This window comes from Vipera ursinii (assembly GCF_947247035.1).
Source record: "Vipera ursinii genome assembly, chromosome: 10".
Lineage (NCBI taxonomy): Eukaryota > Metazoa > Chordata > Lepidosauria > Squamata > Viperidae > Vipera > Vipera ursinii.
Window position 1 is genome coordinate 14,132,675 of NC_139520.1, and position 17,183 is coordinate 14,149,857.

A 17,183-nucleotide genomic window follows, 5' to 3' on the forward strand; every position below is an offset into this window, starting at 1 on the left:
AAGATTTGTGGACTTCAACTCCCAGAATTCCTCAGCCGGCTGAGGAATTCTGGGAGTTGAAGTCCACAAGTCTTAAAAGTTGCCAAGTTTGAAGACCCCTGGACTAGAGTAACAGCCGCAGGAATTCCTTTACCTTTTTCATTCTGAAAATGAGCCTTTACAGGTAGTCCTCAACTTACAACAGCTTCACTTAGGGACCGTTCAAAGTTACAATGGTGCTGAAAAGTGACTTATGATCGTTTTGCACACTTACGACCTTTGCAGTCACATGATCAAAATTCAGCCGCTTGGCAACTGACTCATGCTTATGACGGTTGCAGTGTCCCGGGCTCACGGGATCCTCTTTTGCGCCCTTCTGACAAGCAAAGTCAATGGGGAAGCTAGATTCACTTAACAACCGTGTTAATAACTTAACAACTGCAGAGATTTACTTAACAACTGTGGCAAGAAAAGTCGTAAAATGGAGCAAAAGTCATTTGATAAACTGACTTGCTTAGGAACAGAAATGTTGGGCTCAACTGAGGTCGTCAGTTGAAGACTACCTGTATAGTCTCTGGGGCTGTGGAAAAAAAAGCAGCGAAGAATAAATTGAGGGCGAAGCTTTGGGAGAAGGAAAAAAAAATACTCATCAGAGGCTTCCTTGGGCAAAGAGTGGATCCCCAGAACTGGGTCAGTGAACACACATGGCAGATGGTATTTCAAAGGGCCCCAAAGACTGGCTCTTCGCCCAGGCCTTTGGCAAGGATGATTAATGCCCTCTTTTCTTCTTTGTTCCCAACAGTTTGTTTTCTCTGACATCTTTGTTTTGCGTTGTTTTTGTCTTCCCATCCTGCCAGGACCAGATCTGGGAATTATGCGGAAAGACTTTAGGGCAAGACGCTCCTAGACCCGGAGCTGACTGAGTTTTCACAGAGTGTATTAACAGCACTTTGCCACATTGGCTGTTCCAAGGTTGTGTGGCTGTTATCGCTATTGGGGTTTTGTTTTTTTCGGGGGGCGAGATATCTGTCTTTGCCCGAAACGCACAGTGTCACTCAGCTGTTTTAGGAGACAACATGTTTTCTTTGTTTTATTTGGTACTTCTAATTTTCTTGGGCATTCAATGGGTGAACAAATCTGCTGGGACCTCCAGCTCAGCAAAGCAGCTGTGCACCTCAACCAACAGCTGCTCACATCTGTCAGATCAGAATGGGTCAAGTCGGCACAGCCACAGCCAACTCACCATGGCCAAATCGCTACGGCCAGCTTGTTGTGGGACAACTCAGCACAGCCAACACATTCTAAAAAGGATCTTTCTCGCCTCTGCGCTTAAGATCCCTCAACAAAATATTTGACCGCGCTGGGAAGATCGGTAAATTTAGTTTATTTAAATTTCCTCATGCTTTTACCATTAAAATACAGCAATTGTCCTTCACGGAATAGAATATTTTGCTCTCTGCAGAATTTGGGTTTTTCTTTTCTTTTTTTAACTTTGAAATTAAAAGAAATAAACAAATCCGAAATAAACGGTGTATTTACACGACATTAACAATGCTTAGTATATGGATGATCTGCCATCACAGAGGAGATCTGTTTTGAGTCCAGAAATGCAATCCAAACTACCGCTTTATAAGTGGAAAATTCTTCAGCCTAAAATTAACAGAGAAATAAAGAGAAGAAACATATTTTAATAAACAAAATAATTTAAATTAAAAAATCCAAACTGGATGCCAAGCTACAATCTTTCTATCAATTGTTAAAAGGCATTTAAATCCTAAAAATAAAACTTCAGACATAGATTTTTAAATGAGCAATTTGTCAGTCATACTTACATATTCACAGTGTATTTATCTATTTATTACATTTATTTGCTGCTCCTCTCGCTTCTCTAAATAATGAAAACACCTATAGCACTCTTCTTTCAACTGATTATCTTTCCAAGTTTGCTGGAAAGTTTAGACACCATCAACTGATTTGATTATTATTCAAAGAATGGAAAAAAATTGTCTCATTAAAACCAAATGGCCAACATGTAAATAAGAGGTCATATAACTCACAGGAGGAAAAAAAATCATCTAACAATAAAGTTAAACCATTTTACTCCCTTAAATAATTTTTTTAGGCTGCTACTTTATATGCAATTAATTCAGAATAATCCCACCAAGAAAATGAAATAATCCAATTAAGTAGATTTAACACCGTTAGGATAATCTTAGAACATAATATCGTATATAAAAAAATCCATCTCCCTCCTCTGATCAATTTCAAGCAAGTTTCAAGTATCTGTAGCTTGTCTTCAGACTGGAAGCAAGATTGGCATCTTCTTGGCAATACTGTATTCCCCAGTTGTTTAAATTACCTTCCTATATTAATGGGAGTTGAATCAGCAGTGTACTGACAATCCCATAACGTTCTATCTCGGGGACAGTATGATCTCAAACAGGAACTCAAAAAAACCCCTTAAGATGGCAAGCAAGGCAGCATTATTTTTTACACATTGCACTTGATCTGACTTTTTATAAATCCTTCATCTGCATTGCTGTGACCTCCACTTTTTAAATCACTCCAGCCGATGCTACTGACTTTTAACATAAATTTTAAAAAGTTGTTTATTGAGTATGGACCAGGTTTTCTGGAGACCTTGACCACCATGGCCCTGTCTTAGATAAGCATCCATGTGGCAAGACACTAGAGTCACACGTTGCATTAAACAATAACGTGATGATTGGTTTAGGCTTCAATGTGACGTGTAAACTCAGATGCACCCTATTTTGAATTAGAATTTCCAGGTATGAGAACAAAAAAAACGTTGCTGTTTTTTTTCTCCCTTCCTTTTTGGTGCAAAGCAGCATTAGGGAACTTGATTCCTTTAAAAGCTACTTTTCCTAAATGTTGGCAAACTGGAGAGAGAGCAAGAGCAGACAGACCAGTGTTTCTCAACCGTGGCCCCTTGAAGATATGTAGACTTCAAACTCCCAGAATTCTGGGAATTGAAGTTCACAAAAGTTGAAGCGGCCAAGGTTGAGAAACATTGGGTTAGATCTTGTGACTTGAGAATCCAGCCAACCCTTCAGAAGATTAAAAACCATGTGGAAACAATGGGCGTTTTTTTTTCTTTCAGGCAAATGATTCCTTCCTTTAAAAACAAAGAAAAATGCCCACCTGCATGCAATAGAAACATTGAACACACACACACCCTTCGCCTACTTACCTTCTTAAAAGTTCCCGGGGTGGTATATCCGCCTTTTCTTCCTCACCGCTGCTGTCTTCGCTCTCTGCTGTGTCTTCGCTGCTGTTCTTATCAGATTTCTTGTTCTTATGCTTTCCCTTGTGCTTGGATTTCTTGTGCTTCTTTTTCTGCAAAAGGAATAACCCAATGACAAGAGTTGGAAGGGACCTTGGAGGTCATCTAGTCCAACCCACTGCTCAAGCAGGAGACTCTTATGTAATTTCAGACAAACGGCTGCCCAATTTCTTCTTAAAAAACCTCCACTGGTGCGGCTCCCATCGCTTCTGGAGGCAAGTCATTCATCCCACTGGTTAATTGTTCTCACTGTCAGGAAGTTTCTCAATTTGCTCCACCTCAATAATCTTTCACAGTCTTCCAGGGAAAATTATGTTCAAATATTATTATTATTATTAATAATAATAATAATAATAATAATAATAATAATAATAATAATAATAATAATAATAATAATAATAATAATAATAGTGATGGAGGAGGAGGAGTTGGAAGGGACCTTGGAGGTCATCTAGTCCAACCCCCTGCTCAGGCAGGAAACTCTATACCATTACAGACAAAAGGCTGTCCAGTCTCTTCTTAAAAACTTCCAGGGTTGGAGCATTCACCGCTTCTGGAGGCAGGTTGTTCCACTGGTTAATTGTTCTAACTGTCAGGAAGTTTCTCCTTAGTTCTAGGTTGCTTCTCTCCTTGACTAGTTTCCATCCGTTGCTTCTTGTCCTGCTTTCAGGTGCTTTGGAGAATAGCTTGGCTCCCTCTTCTTTGTGGTAGTCCCTGAGATACTGGAACGCTGCTATCATGTCCCCCCCTCGTCCTTCTCTTCATTAGACTAGACATACCCAATTCCAGCAACCGTTCTTTATATGTTTCAGCCTCGGGTCCCCAAATCATCTTTGCTGCTTTTCTCTGCCCTCTTCCTAGTCTCAACATCTTTGGAAGTAATGGTAATGTATTCCTATTTATTTATTATTCAAAGGTAGATGGCCACCCATTTCATATACATGTCTCTAAAAAAGGAGGGAGGGCTGGACTAGAAGATCTCCAAGGACCTCCCAACTCTGTTGTGAATGTAAAATAGAAAGAAACTCCTTCTCCACTGGGAAAACAAGAGAACCCGGCAATGTTTTTGAGGAGAAAAAGGTTAAAAATAAAACATCGAGATTACCTTTTCCTTTTTGCGTCTGTGTTCTTTTCTTCTGTGTTTTTCTTTGATCTTTCGGGGTTTCTCTTCTGCAACCACTTCAGCTGCGCCTAAAACATTCATCAGAGACAGAGGAACTACTGAAGGAAGATGCCCCGAAAGCTATTCAGAAGCTGCCGAGTTATTATTTTGGATTCTCCGAGAATAGCATCTTTCTGAATTTCTTGATGCAAACCCCTGATCTATTTACACAAGCCTAGGTTGCATTTTTAGTGAATATATAACTATGCTCAGGAACAACCAACAGGAGATGGAAAGATTGAACACTACCTGCTCTGGAGAAACACCTGGTGACAGATGACAGATTTTGCCAAAATGCGCAAATTGATACGAGGAGAATATTTGTAGCTCAGGGCTGAAATGAAGGGTTACTTAGTTGGGTAATGGATGTTTGGGTAATGAAATGTCTGCGAAAAAATCAACCAAGCTCTGAACGTTGAGGAACCCCCCGTACTGTAAACTGCTTAAACTGGTAACTTAAAGACATTATATTTATTGGTGACTTGGAAACCTCTGATGGACTTTTTGTGTAAAAATGAAAAAAGTGAACTTGTGACAAATGATGGTTAGATGATAGACAAGACGGATTATACACAGAACAGAGTCTGTGGTGATGTAACTTTAAAGAAAGGTAAATTTATAAGTATACATATAGCTAAAAGGAACACAGGAAGCCATTTTTTGTAATTTATTTTCTTTCTCTTCTATTTTTTATCTTTTTTCCCCTCTTCTTGGACTTTTGCCATTTTTTTCCCCTCCTTGTTTTCCATTAGTTTGTGTTGGCTTGAGCACGTTTTTAGGAATCTACCTTAATTAAGTGAAGAATTTTAATAAATATATATATATATATTCTGTGCGATCAGCCTGCTTCTATAGTATTTCTGTAGCTCATGAAACCAAAAAGATCAACAGCCAATTCATTCCTGTGTGCGATACTTTTAAAATGAAAAGAGTCGATATAAATGCCATTAACATATAACAGTTAATAAATGTCTTTACCAGAATGAGCAACAGGAGGCAATCTTGGTCCAAATTCTTCTTGACTGACTACTTCCTTCGCAGTTGGAGTTACAGTAGCAAAAGTCTCAGGTGCAAAAACTTCAGTTTCTTTGAGAAAAAAAACAGTAAACATTGGCGATGTTTAAAAGCTAATCACTTTATGTAGCCCCCTGACCTATTAGTCCATTTCAATGCTGACATACCATCAAAGCTGCTATGTCACAATACACATGTACGAACATATTCCCACATTATAACATCTTTTCGTTATCTACAACTATCTTGAAGACTCGGGGTTTTATCCAGCACTTCAAGGCCACATAAAATCGCTTCAAACTTTTGGGGAGACGGCTCCAATGTATCAAACCACTGTGACACCACAATGAGTCAGCATTGTGCTCCCCAACTCCCTCAGTTGCTTCCGTTAACGGCCTCTTTTGTGGCCATTACAAACTGCCACGCTGTAAGGGCAAACTGATTGGTTGGAATGCTCCTTTTTCAATGTCCACACGTTCGGCAACCAAAGTTACGACAGCACTGAATAAGGAGTACTTATGACGGCTCCTCGTAATTGTGGGTCTTTGCGGCATCCCTGTGGCCATGTGATCTGTTTGTAACCTTCGCTGCTACTTTCCAACAAGCAAAGCCAATGGGGAAGCTGGCAGGAAGTCGCAAATGGCAATCATGTGACCACAGGATGCCGTTGACTATCGCAGTCGCCCAGCGATGGCCACTGGGGCTGCCATTGTTAAGTCAGCCCGATCACATGTCGTCGTTCTTACAACCGTACTGCGTAACAACAGAGTTCCCAGTCCCAACTACTGCCAGCAAACGAGGACTGCCTGCAGCACCAAGTTGCAAAGGCATAGCAGCTTCTGCCTCAACTTTTAAAGCTGGTTTAGAGAGGAAATTCAAACTCTTTAGCTCGTTCAAATGTAGCAGTGAACTAGGCTTGTCCCAAAGCGGCAGTGATTATACAAAGCGTTACATATCAGAGGATACGTCTGATTTTTAATGGCGGGAGGGAGGGGGGCCTTTTGTCCGAGCCGAGCCAGTAATACCTTCAGCAACAGGTAATGGAACCCCAGGTGAGTCACAAGGCTTTGCGTTTTCGGACTCTGCTTCCGGTGCTGTTGTAACTGGCTCCTCTCCATCACTCTCTGCTTCAGAAGAGGACTTCTCGTCCGAGGAACTGGCAAAGATGGCTTTAAATAAATCCATGGATGGCCGGCTTCCTTCTTCCTCTGCAGCTTCACTTGGGCCAGTGGGCGGGCCTGATGGCTGAACCAGAAAGGAAAAAAATGAAAAAGAAATAATGCAACTTTTCTGCCAAGTTACACCATAACCAGGGGCAAGACTGTTGAAGTCTGCTCTTTCCACCTAAACTCTTGCAACACAACCAAGTCCGAGTAGCTGTAGGATTGATTCTAGGCCAGGGGTAGGCAACCTCGGCTCTTTTATGACTGACTCATGGACTTCAACTCCCAGAATTCCTGGGTCAGCTGACTCAGGAACTCTGGGAGTTGAAGTCCATGAGTCAGTCATAAAAGAGCCGAGGTTGCCTACCCGTTCTAGGCCCTCCTAGATATATCTTAGTATGTATTTACTTACCCACACACAAACAGACACACACACACACACACACTTTTGTATTTTAAGTAACTGCAAATTCTGAATCCCACATGCTGTGAGCGGACAGTTAATGATGATGAAACTCTTGCAAGATTTATTAATGGCCTCTTAATGTGGTTAAGCCATGGTCCACTTGAACAAGCAATGCGCTATACATTTCGTACTTTTCAGAGTGTGGAAATCAAAACTATGAGAAATGTACATTTCATTCATCTGCAGTGTCAACTTAACTTCAGGAAAACATGCATTCTGCACTTCCAAAACCCAGTTGTGTTTTAATTTTTAAATGCAAAATGTGGCAACACGATAAAAGATGTTTCTATTACTACAGGCGAAATTAGTCCTGCACTGTCTTCTTTTAGTAAATTGTCACCTGAGACTCCACCGTTTCAGGGCTTCTGTTTTTGAGAAACGCACGAGGATAGCCTTGTCCCATCTCCTGAGAATACTGTAGCGACCAATTCATTCAGCCAAGTCCATCATACATCCCCCTTGATAGTTTGGCGTATGCTTGAAAGCCCCCCCCCTTTCAACGTAACAGAAAGCCACTCTACCTGAGCAGGAACAAGGTCACCAGCCTCATGTTTGGCCTCTGCTTCAACTGCTTTGGGAGGCTGCTCCTGAACGTGGACATCAACCTTTGATCGAGCCAAACTTATAAATTCATTGATGGTGTCCTTCTTCTTCTCTTTGCCGGGCACGTCCCATCTGGATGACTTCTTTGGCTCTGAAAGAAATGGAACACGTTTCCAAGGGGCCGTCGCTCTTTCTTCACGAGTTCAAGACAGTTTTATTTCTTTTATAGCTCCCGTTTTAACGAAAGCTGCCTTTGATCATTAAAAAGGCAAAGGTTCCCCCGCACATGCATGCTAGTCGTTTCCGACTCTAGGGGCCGGTGCTCATCTCCGTTTCAAAGCCGAAGAGCCAGCGCTTGTCTGAGGACGTCTCCGTGGTCATGTGGCCGGCATGACTAGACGCCAAAGGCGCACGGAACGCTGTTACCTTCCCACCGTAGTGATCCCTATTTTTCTACTTGCATTTTTACGTGCTTTCGAACTGCTAGGTTGGCAGAAGCTGGGACGAGTAACAGGCGCTCAACTCGGGATTCGACCCGCCAAACTGCCGACTTTCTTATCGACAAGCTCAGCGTCCTAACACCGCGTCCCTTGCCTTTGATCATTAGGAATGCTAAATTTATGGGCCAAGTGCTAATCTAGACATTAATGTTATTTCTCCCCAGTTAGTCTGCGCTTCTGTGCCAGCCCCACAAATGGTTTTTTACTGTGTTTTTGATCTGTACACTTTGACTGGCCAAGTTAATTTGATCCAGGTCCTGAAGAGATACGATTCTTCTTTTTCTGATAAAATTTTAAATCTTACTGTTTGGAATATTATCCTGCTGCACTCCTGTTTTCATTGGTTGATTTCGCATCTCTGATGCCGACTCTGGAGCAACAGTCAAGAAGTTGAACACAGAATACTTGTCACGTTTCACTGTCGGCAATCCAACGATACACGACCTGGTGAAAAATAAAAGCAGAATGTCCACATCTAACTTTGGGTAATTTTTCTGCCACAGAAATACAGTATGCGTGTTAAAATAGGTCAGAAGTATAGAAATGAAATAGCATTTTAAAATTTACTGTTGAGGGATTATAGTCTATAAACAAAAAATATATAACTAAATAACCAAGGCGATCTAAATCCGGGGGAGGCAACCTTGGCTCTTTTATGACTCGTGGACTTCAACTCCCAGAATTCCCGAGCCAGCCATGCTGAGGAGAAATGGAGAAGTTTCCATGCTGAGCCATGCTGGCTGAGGAATTCTGGGAGTTGAAGTCCACAAGTCATAAAAGAGCCAAGGTTGCCTATCCCGGTCTAAACAATACTTACTAGATTTAATTTACATTTTCCTGATCACTTCTAGTAGCCAACTACAGATATTCCTTGACTTACAATAGCTTGTTTAGTGACTATTCAAAAGTTACAACAGCACTGAAAAAAGTGACCTTTTTCACACTCACGACGCTCGCAGCACGCCTGTGGTCACGTGATCAAACTTCAGAGGCTTGCCAACGGACTTACATTTATGACGTTCGCAGTGTCCTGGGATCACATGGTCCCCCTTTAGCAACCTTCTGGCAAGCAAAGTCAATGGGGACGCCTGATTCATTTAACAACCATGTTGCTAACTTAACAACTGCGTAACAAATGTGGCGGGAAAGGTCGTCAAATGGGGCAAAACTCACTTAACTAAGGTCTTGCTTAACAACAGAATTTTTGGGCTCAATTATGGTCGTAAGTCGAGGACTACCTGTATAAAATTATTACCTAAGACTACTTGTTAGAAAAGGCTGGTGTACTCAACCAACTTACTCTGCATAGGGATCAGGAATATTGAACCTTTTGCACAAAAGCTTATCTGGGTGCCACTCAAATTTTTCCCTTGTGAGTTTTCCGAACATCTTCATCCTTGCAGCAGCTGCTTTGTCATCAAGGTTAGTCTACAATAACAACAGCAACAACACACATATATTTTGGCAATAACTGAGTTGAGAATTAAGCATAGCTGTTGATGGTCTTTTTTTTTAAAAAAAATGGCCTGGTTCGCATTCCTGCTAAACTTAATTTTTAACCATGGTTTTATTCCGTTAGAATGAAAGGAACTATGTGATGGCTTAACTGTGTGTTGTGTGGACTCCAGCGCTTGTTTCAGGGTTATCTGGAAAGGAATTGGTGCTCTTAAAATGACTGAAAATCAACTTCCAGATGATTTTGGGACTTACCTCCTGATCACGAGGAACGTCTACTTTATCAATATCATCCTCCAACTTTGCAGGAGTAAACCTTGAAGACAAAATGGAGCTGGAGGTTTTGTAGAACACAGCTGCACGAGAGAACTCGTCCCGTTCTCTACCACGCTCCCACTCCGTCATACTGGAATCTAAGCAGCTTTCTGGCACATCTGTTAGGCAAGAAATTTTTTAAAAAGCAAGCAAGGTCAATAATACTGGCTCAATAATATTGATCAGAAAAGAATGAAACTGTTTATAAGCAGGGGTCTTCAAACTTGGCCCTTTTATGACTTGTGGACTTCAACTCCCAGAATTCCTCAGCAAGCACTGGCTGAGGAATTCTGGGAGTTGAAGTCCACAAGTCATAAAAGGGCCAAATTTGAAGACCCCCGGTTTATAGATTAACAGATTTCCAGCAAAAACAAAGCCAAGCGTGGTCTCAACAGAAGTATGAAAAATCGAAGAAAACCTTTTTTTAAAAAAAAGAATGTATATGGCCATCACTTTAATAACTCCAGCCCGCTAAAAAAAAATCACACAAAATCTGATAAAGGGAAAAGGAAAAAAAGGTTTTAAAAATCTCAAAACACAGGCGAGCATACAGAACACCATCTTGCTGTTTTACTAACAAGCAGACTTATAAACCACAATTTATTCTTGCTCCATTATTTTGGTAGGAGCAAGCCATAATTCTTGATTTGGATGTTCCATTACACAAACCGTGAACCTGTGTTTCCTGGTGTTTTTACTTAAGTCTTTCTGGCAGATTATACACTAAAGAAATATTAACAGTTGAAATAAGAATATTTTAACATTCCTTACAAACCAGCATCTGAATCAATCGCAACTAATAACTTTATGGGAATAATTAACCAGCTGGCACTTGATGTTCTGGCCACCGAAGACAACATTTTTAAATATTAAGCATCAGAACAAATCTCTATTTCCTAATGACCTCTTATAGGTTGGAAACTGATCTGAGAGAGAAGCAACCTAGTATTAAGGAGAAACTTCCTGACAGTGAGGGCAATTAACGTTTGCCCCAGAATAACTGAATTAAACTGAACAATGTGACACATGAAGAAAAGAGCTGGGGGGCACATTTGCTACTTGCCTTTCTTCCCACGTGCAAGATTTTCTAAGTAACATTCATATCTCTTTTGCTTTTCTGGGTTGCTGGCAAATGGTTTGAAGTCGGCCGAGCCAGTTGCAGCTAACTGGGACCCCAGCATCAATGGGCACGTCTGTGGCGTTTGAGAGACAGGAGGAGCTCGGAATTTGTTATAGGCGGATTGTTGAGGCACAGTGTCAGCTTTCAGCTGTTGTTGTTGTTGTACTGCCTGTTTCGCTTCTTGGATCCTCTCTTTGTCTTTATCTGACAAATATTCTAGAACCGAAGCGATTGGGCCTAAACAAGAAGAGAAAATCATGATCTATAACGATGGCAAACAACTAACTTTTTTTTTAAGTTCAGAACATAGTGCAATCAGGAATGTTTTACCTTCTTTAAGCAAAACGAAAGCCCCTATTTTCCAATAAATTAAATTAAAAATATACGTGTATAAAGGTATACTTAAATTTTAAAAAAATTAAATTAAATTAAAAAACAACCAAAAATGCCTACCAAAAAAATAGTCAGAACAAAATGATTAGAGATTGCAGGTAGGAGAGCAGCAGCGGCCCCCAACATGTAGAGAGGGGGGTGGGTTTGCGGACTGGAGGAGGCATGGTTACGCAGGCTGCCTGCGTACCATGGATGGGGCTTTGCTTGCTTGCATGGACCAGTTGCTGGCATGCTGCGGCCCGGTGCTGGTCCACAGACTGGGGTGGGGTGGGGTGGGGGGTGGTGTTGAGGACCCTGAAGTAGAGGACCTGCATGATTCAAGGTAACATCCAGATATTGGATACCTGTCAGTCCAGTTTCGCCCAGCACTTCCCTTCTCTCAGAAGCAGTTTTCTGGTGTCTACTTTGGAACGCTGCATCCCTCTGAAGCTTCCCTGTAGATTCTGCCAATGCTTGCACTAAGTGGGAATTTTCACCGGTAGCTTTTATCACAGGTCGAAAGTAATGGATTGGTCTGTAGTCTCTCGGCAGGTCTGGAGGAGGGTAACTCTTTACGGAAAAACCAACGGAAGACAAAACATGGGCTTGCTTGTAGACAAAGCAGTCATTATATATCTCAAAAGCATGTACTGGGCGCTGGGAATCAGGCAAAATTAAATTTGAACTCCAGTGTGTAAGCCACTGTTTTCTCGACCTTCAACTCCCAGAGTTCTCCAGCTAGCCAAGAATTCTACCAAGTGAGTCCACCTATCTTCCAGTTGCCAAGGTTGGGAAAGACTAATATAAATCAGTAACTGATATCAAACCAATTGTTCCTTGTTCTTTTAAAAATATTGCTAGCATTTGTTGCAGAATTCTAGTAGCTATCAAGCGTGTAATCCAATTACCTCACAGCACACCAGTTGCCTCCCATTGCCCCCAATACATTCACTGTCATATTTTTACTATTCTGCCAATCTTTAACAAAAAAAATACCACAATCTTATGCATTGCAAAATGATCACCACAGCAGACTTTATTAGTAAAACACGGCAGGCGGCAGATTGGGATTTGAAAAAAAAAATATCCTCCAATATTCCAAAGACCAGCTTAGGGTGATGAAAAGTTGATAATTCTCCTTGTTTCATTTTGGAGTAGAATAAAAATAAAACGGTAGTGACAAATGATTGTTACTGTCATCTGTTATGAAAATCTAATACATTTCGAATGACAAGCGGATTGAAGAATCAACTTTATATTCTTGAGAGGTCTTGGGGTGAGTTGTGTGCCTTTGTACACGTTATTGGTAGAAAAACAAACTGACTAACCTTGGCAGGAGACACGGACTTAGAGGCCAAGCAGAAGCCATCCAAAATTTTCCCGAGATACTTCTTCTCTTTCTCTCTACCTATAAAAAGGACAGATAAATTCGTCAGCGCTTTCAAAGTAAACCAATCAGGTGGCGCTTCCTGAAAAGGCTCAACCCATAACAAAATATTCAGAGGCTTCCAGACTTGGCTTACTTTTAAAAGGCCTGGGGGCTGTCCAACCGTATAACCCGTCTCCCGGCTCTTCATCTTTCAGGACAGTGTCGTATTTGGAAAAGGATTCGACTGCATAAATATCTTCATCTTCCTCTTCCAAAGCGCCAACCCCAAAGGCCTAAAAGAAGCGGCACAGCGTAGAGTTAAGATCTGCCTTCACTATTTTAATAGCCTAATAACTGTACAGGTAGTCCTCGATTTCCAACACTTCTTTCAGTGACTGCTCAAAGTTACAGCAGCGCTCGAAAAAGGGACTTACGACTTTCTCACACTTATGACTGTTGCAGCATGCCCCATGGCCAAATAACTGAAATTCAGACGCTCGGCAACTGACTCCTATTTATGACGGTTGCAGTGTCCCGGGGTCATGTGATTTCCCCCTTCTGTCACCTTCTGACAAGCAGTTAATAGGGAAGCCAGATTCACTTTGCAACCGGGTTACTAACTTAACAACTGAAGTCATTTGCTTAACAATTGTGGCAAGAAAGGTCGTAAAATGGGGCAAAACTCACCTAACAATGGTCCCTGCTTAGCAACAGAAATTTGGGGCTCAGCTGTGGTCGTAAGTCAACGACTACCTGTGTTTGCAAAAGGTCTGCATCGGGCTGAAGGAGGAAAAGGGCCAAGCTGCTTAAACTGGCTGCCATAAAGGAGTTCCCAACTTGCCCCCACAGCAGACTGCACTTATATGTGAATAGCTCATAATTCTTCTGAAGTATATATTAGAAGTTTTAGGAGATTCTGCCTGCTCGTTTCTCAAAGCCTAGTCCAAAAATTTAACCTGTATAGCATTTTACCTGTCCCGAAATGCCCAGTTTTCGTCCTTTACTATGCCGTACATCACCAAGACGACTTAAATCTTCAGAACCGAGGCTAAAAACATTTAAAGATTCTTCTGAAGTGCCAAATAAAGCTTTGCTGGGATCCAGCCCTTTGTAACCCAGTCCATGGACATTTTCTTTCGGAGTCAGATCTACTGGCATCACGTCCTTGGGAGCAAAGGTCACATTTTCCGGCTGATATTCATCCTCTTCTTCCTTTATAAAAGAAATAAATGTTATTTAGAATGAAGTGGTAAGTTGGCAAAATTTTAAGCCCCTCTTTCTTCCCCACTGGCAATTCTTTGAAGTGGCGTGTGTTGGTAATTCTAAGGAGCAGCAATCCATGGACTTTATTATGTCCAAGACCTGCTTATTATGTCCAAGAAAGAGGGGGTCAGGTTATTCACCAAAGCACCAGAGGACAGGATGAGAAACAATGGTTGGAAACTGACCAAAGAGAGAAGCAACCTGGAATTAAGGAGAAACTTCCTGACAGAGAGGACAATCAACCAGTGGAACAGCTTGCCTCCAGAAGTCGTGGGTGCTCCATCACTGGAAGTTTTTAAGAAGAGGCTAGACAGTCACCTGAGCAGGAGGCTGGACTAGAAGACCTCCAAGGTCCCATTCTGTTCTATTCCATTCCATTCCATTCCATTCCATTCTATTCTATTCCTATTCCACTCTATTCACGTTGTTCCACATATTTATTGAATAATTCAAATTCCATTTTAAAAAAGTGTTAAAATTTACAACAAATGCCCTACAATTACCTCTGAATCTTCGGATCCTGGAGGCAAAGCACAGCCATATATCTTTACTCCAGGCTCTGTAAACCAAACAGTGATAATCACGATTAAAATGCTGGATTTTTTTTTCATTTCTTTCATTCAAGTAAGAAACGGGTCATGCTGCTACGATCCCACTAAATTCAAAGTCACTTAAATTACTCCATTATATGAGTAACAAATTGTACAACAGCAGACTACTAATCAGTTATACAAAAAAATTGGAATAGATGCATCAAAACTATGTATTTAGGCAGCCATATCTTAAATGTGAGGATAGGAACAAGTATTTTGCACTATTGTGCTTCTCCCCTTATAGCAGAAGCAAACAGATTAGGAAACTTTTTAGTAATCCTAATTTCATATTTGGCCCAAACGTGGAAACAATATTTATCTGTTTTGAAACAAGTCACTATGTTACATAATTGCAAACAATGATTCTACATTCTGACTTATGCCAAAAAAAAAAGTGTTTTCCTAACTTGGACAACATGGGAAAATACAATTGGGTCTTTGCTTGTTTGTGCTTCAAAGAGAGGCACAAAGGCCTTATTAAGCAGGGACATAATTACCTGAACTAGATAATTCATTTTATTCTGATCTTGCTGCAAAACAAGAGATTCAGAGGAATGTACCAGGTTTTTGCTTCTGTGGCTTCCTCTTTACCCGAGGCCCAACGCCTTGTCCTTCTTTCCAGCCCATTTTTCGCAACAAGTCAATCCCAATTGTTATTCTGGAAAAAAAAATGGATAAACAAGTTATAACTACAGGTGGTCCTTGACTTACGACCGTAATTGAGTCCAAAACTATGAACCAGTTGCCAAGCATCTGAATGTTGATCACGTGAGCATGGGGATGCTACAATGGTCATAAGCGTGAAAAATGGTCACAACTTCTGGTAAAAATGAGTCAAACAGTCCTTCAGGTGTAAATGAGTCCTTCAGGTGTGCCCAAAATCAGAAATATAACATAAGCCAGGGGTCTTCAAACTTGGCCATTTTATGACTTGTGGACTTCAACTCCCAGAATTCCTTAGCCAAGAAAGCTGGCTGAAGAATTCTGGGAGTTGAAGTCCACAAGTCATAAAAGGGCCAAGTTTGAAGACCTCTGACATAAGCAATGCTCTAAAGTAGCAGGTTTTACTCTATTATTTTTCTAATACACTTACTTCGCAGGTGTAATGAATTCATCCAATACTGTAGCGCCAGGGATGGGTGCAACTATTTCTGCTAGCTGTCTGGCCTTCGCCTGGATTTTGTCTTTGCTTTGGGAAGCAAATGCATCTGTAATTGTAATTTCCTTTGGTGCAATCCCATGTTCACTAAGATCCTTCCAGGGAAAATAAGATGGGGTGGGGGTGACGGAATCAGAATATTTTCTTTCCAAGTCCACAAATTCCAAAGTAACTTTGAAACAAAACAGCCACAGATGCACTTTTTTTTGCAGAAAAATCACTGTTCTTTATCTAAACAAAACTACGGTATACTGTCTATTAATCATGCAGTAAGAGATTACGTACAAAACGCCAGGCTTATATTTATTTATCACATTTCTATGGCTGCCCATCTCACAGAAGTGGTTCTGGTAGCGTGCAGCAATACATATAACTATATTTATATATCTATTTACCATTCATATATCATAAATATACAGAGATATCTGAAATTATATAAATGCAATAATCTGCATCCTCTTACCTCTTCATCCATAAAATCTTCTGGCCCAAGAATTTTCTGTTCTGCTCTCTTTTGGCGAGAGGATACAAAAGCTGACGGCGCCCATCCTTGAAAGACAATGCAAGTTTATAGCAGAACTGAGAAATATTAAATTTCCAATTGAAACTACAATTGCTATACCTACTCACTCTGGACTTCTTTCACTGACTACAGAATTACTTTTGAGTGGACTTTTGTGTAGCACTGTGTCAGAAATTATATTAATTGCATGACAAGTGATTTGGCATTTGATTTTTCTTAGCTTAGGACAATACACTGTTATTACTTTAATTTTTAGTGTTTGATCCTCTTGTTCCTTTTTGCTAGGTCAAGCATTGCACTAAGACACTAACTTGTTTTCATCACATTTCCTGAACATGCCAGTGGGCTGGGATCCCAAATACATAGCACTGACAAGCTTCAAGGACTGGCTTGCAAAGTTTACACAAGCTCACACAGCATGCAAAATTTAAAATGAAAGTACTGCATTATGAATCAGCACTATGTGGGGTTTTATCTACAGCAGTCTCTATACTGTTTGACAGTCTAGTCTATACAGTTTAAACTATTATTAAATTACATAAATAAATTGCATTCTCGTGATCCAGCACTTTTACGATAATTTAGAAGCCACACTGGAGTCACAGTACACATTGAGCCATGTAACTTCACACAGTGTGTAAAACTGACCAAGATTTTACCATCTTGGACACGATTTTGGATACCCAACTCAGCCCAGTTTTATGCCAAGAGGAACAACATAAGTTTCAGACATAGATCATTACTAACCTTCTTTGGATCCGACAGTGTTAAAGTAGCCAGCTGAGAAACCACCACTGAATGCTCCATGAAATCGTTTATACCGCCCCTTCTCATCTTTGACTGTCTGGTCTTGGAGAGGAACCGGCTTTTTAATGCGCTCACC

General features: G+C 40.8%; 1 protein-coding gene across 2 annotated transcripts in view; it reads right to left on the reverse strand.

Moving 5' to 3' along the window:
* Positions 1-1,343: 1,343 nt before the first annotated feature.
* Positions 1,344-17,183, reverse strand: part of GPATCH1 (G-patch domain containing 1) — a gene marked incomplete at its 5' end in the record, with an annotated part of 17,285 nt that continues 1,445 nt past the window's right edge. For both annotated transcript variants that reach the window (XM_083370193.1, XM_083370192.1), the window contains 19 exons: positions 1,344-1,629; positions 3,191-3,336; positions 4,389-4,474; positions 5,424-5,531; positions 6,485-6,704; positions 7,610-7,782; positions 8,436-8,575; positions 9,432-9,559; positions 9,842-10,020; positions 10,965-11,258; positions 11,759-11,963; positions 12,722-12,801; positions 12,917-13,055; positions 13,735-13,974; positions 14,529-14,584; positions 15,179-15,276; positions 15,712-15,872; positions 16,241-16,326; positions 17,048-17,182. In XM_083370193.1, coding sequence (XP_083226319.1) covers positions 1,599-1,629; positions 3,191-3,336; positions 4,389-4,474; positions 5,424-5,531; positions 6,485-6,704; positions 7,610-7,782; positions 8,436-8,575; positions 9,432-9,559; positions 9,842-10,020; positions 10,965-11,258; positions 11,759-11,963; positions 12,722-12,801; positions 12,917-13,055; positions 13,735-13,974; positions 14,529-14,584; positions 15,179-15,276; positions 15,712-15,872; positions 16,241-16,326; positions 17,048-17,182 — 2,705 coding nt within the window. In that variant the 3' untranslated portion in view covers positions 1,344-1,598. The remainder of the gene's footprint in view (positions 1,630-3,190; positions 3,337-4,388; positions 4,475-5,423; positions 5,532-6,484; positions 6,705-7,609; positions 7,783-8,435; positions 8,576-9,431; positions 9,560-9,841; positions 10,021-10,964; positions 11,259-11,758; positions 11,964-12,721; positions 12,802-12,916; positions 13,056-13,734; positions 13,975-14,528; positions 14,585-15,178; positions 15,277-15,711; positions 15,873-16,240; positions 16,327-17,047; position 17,183) is intronic.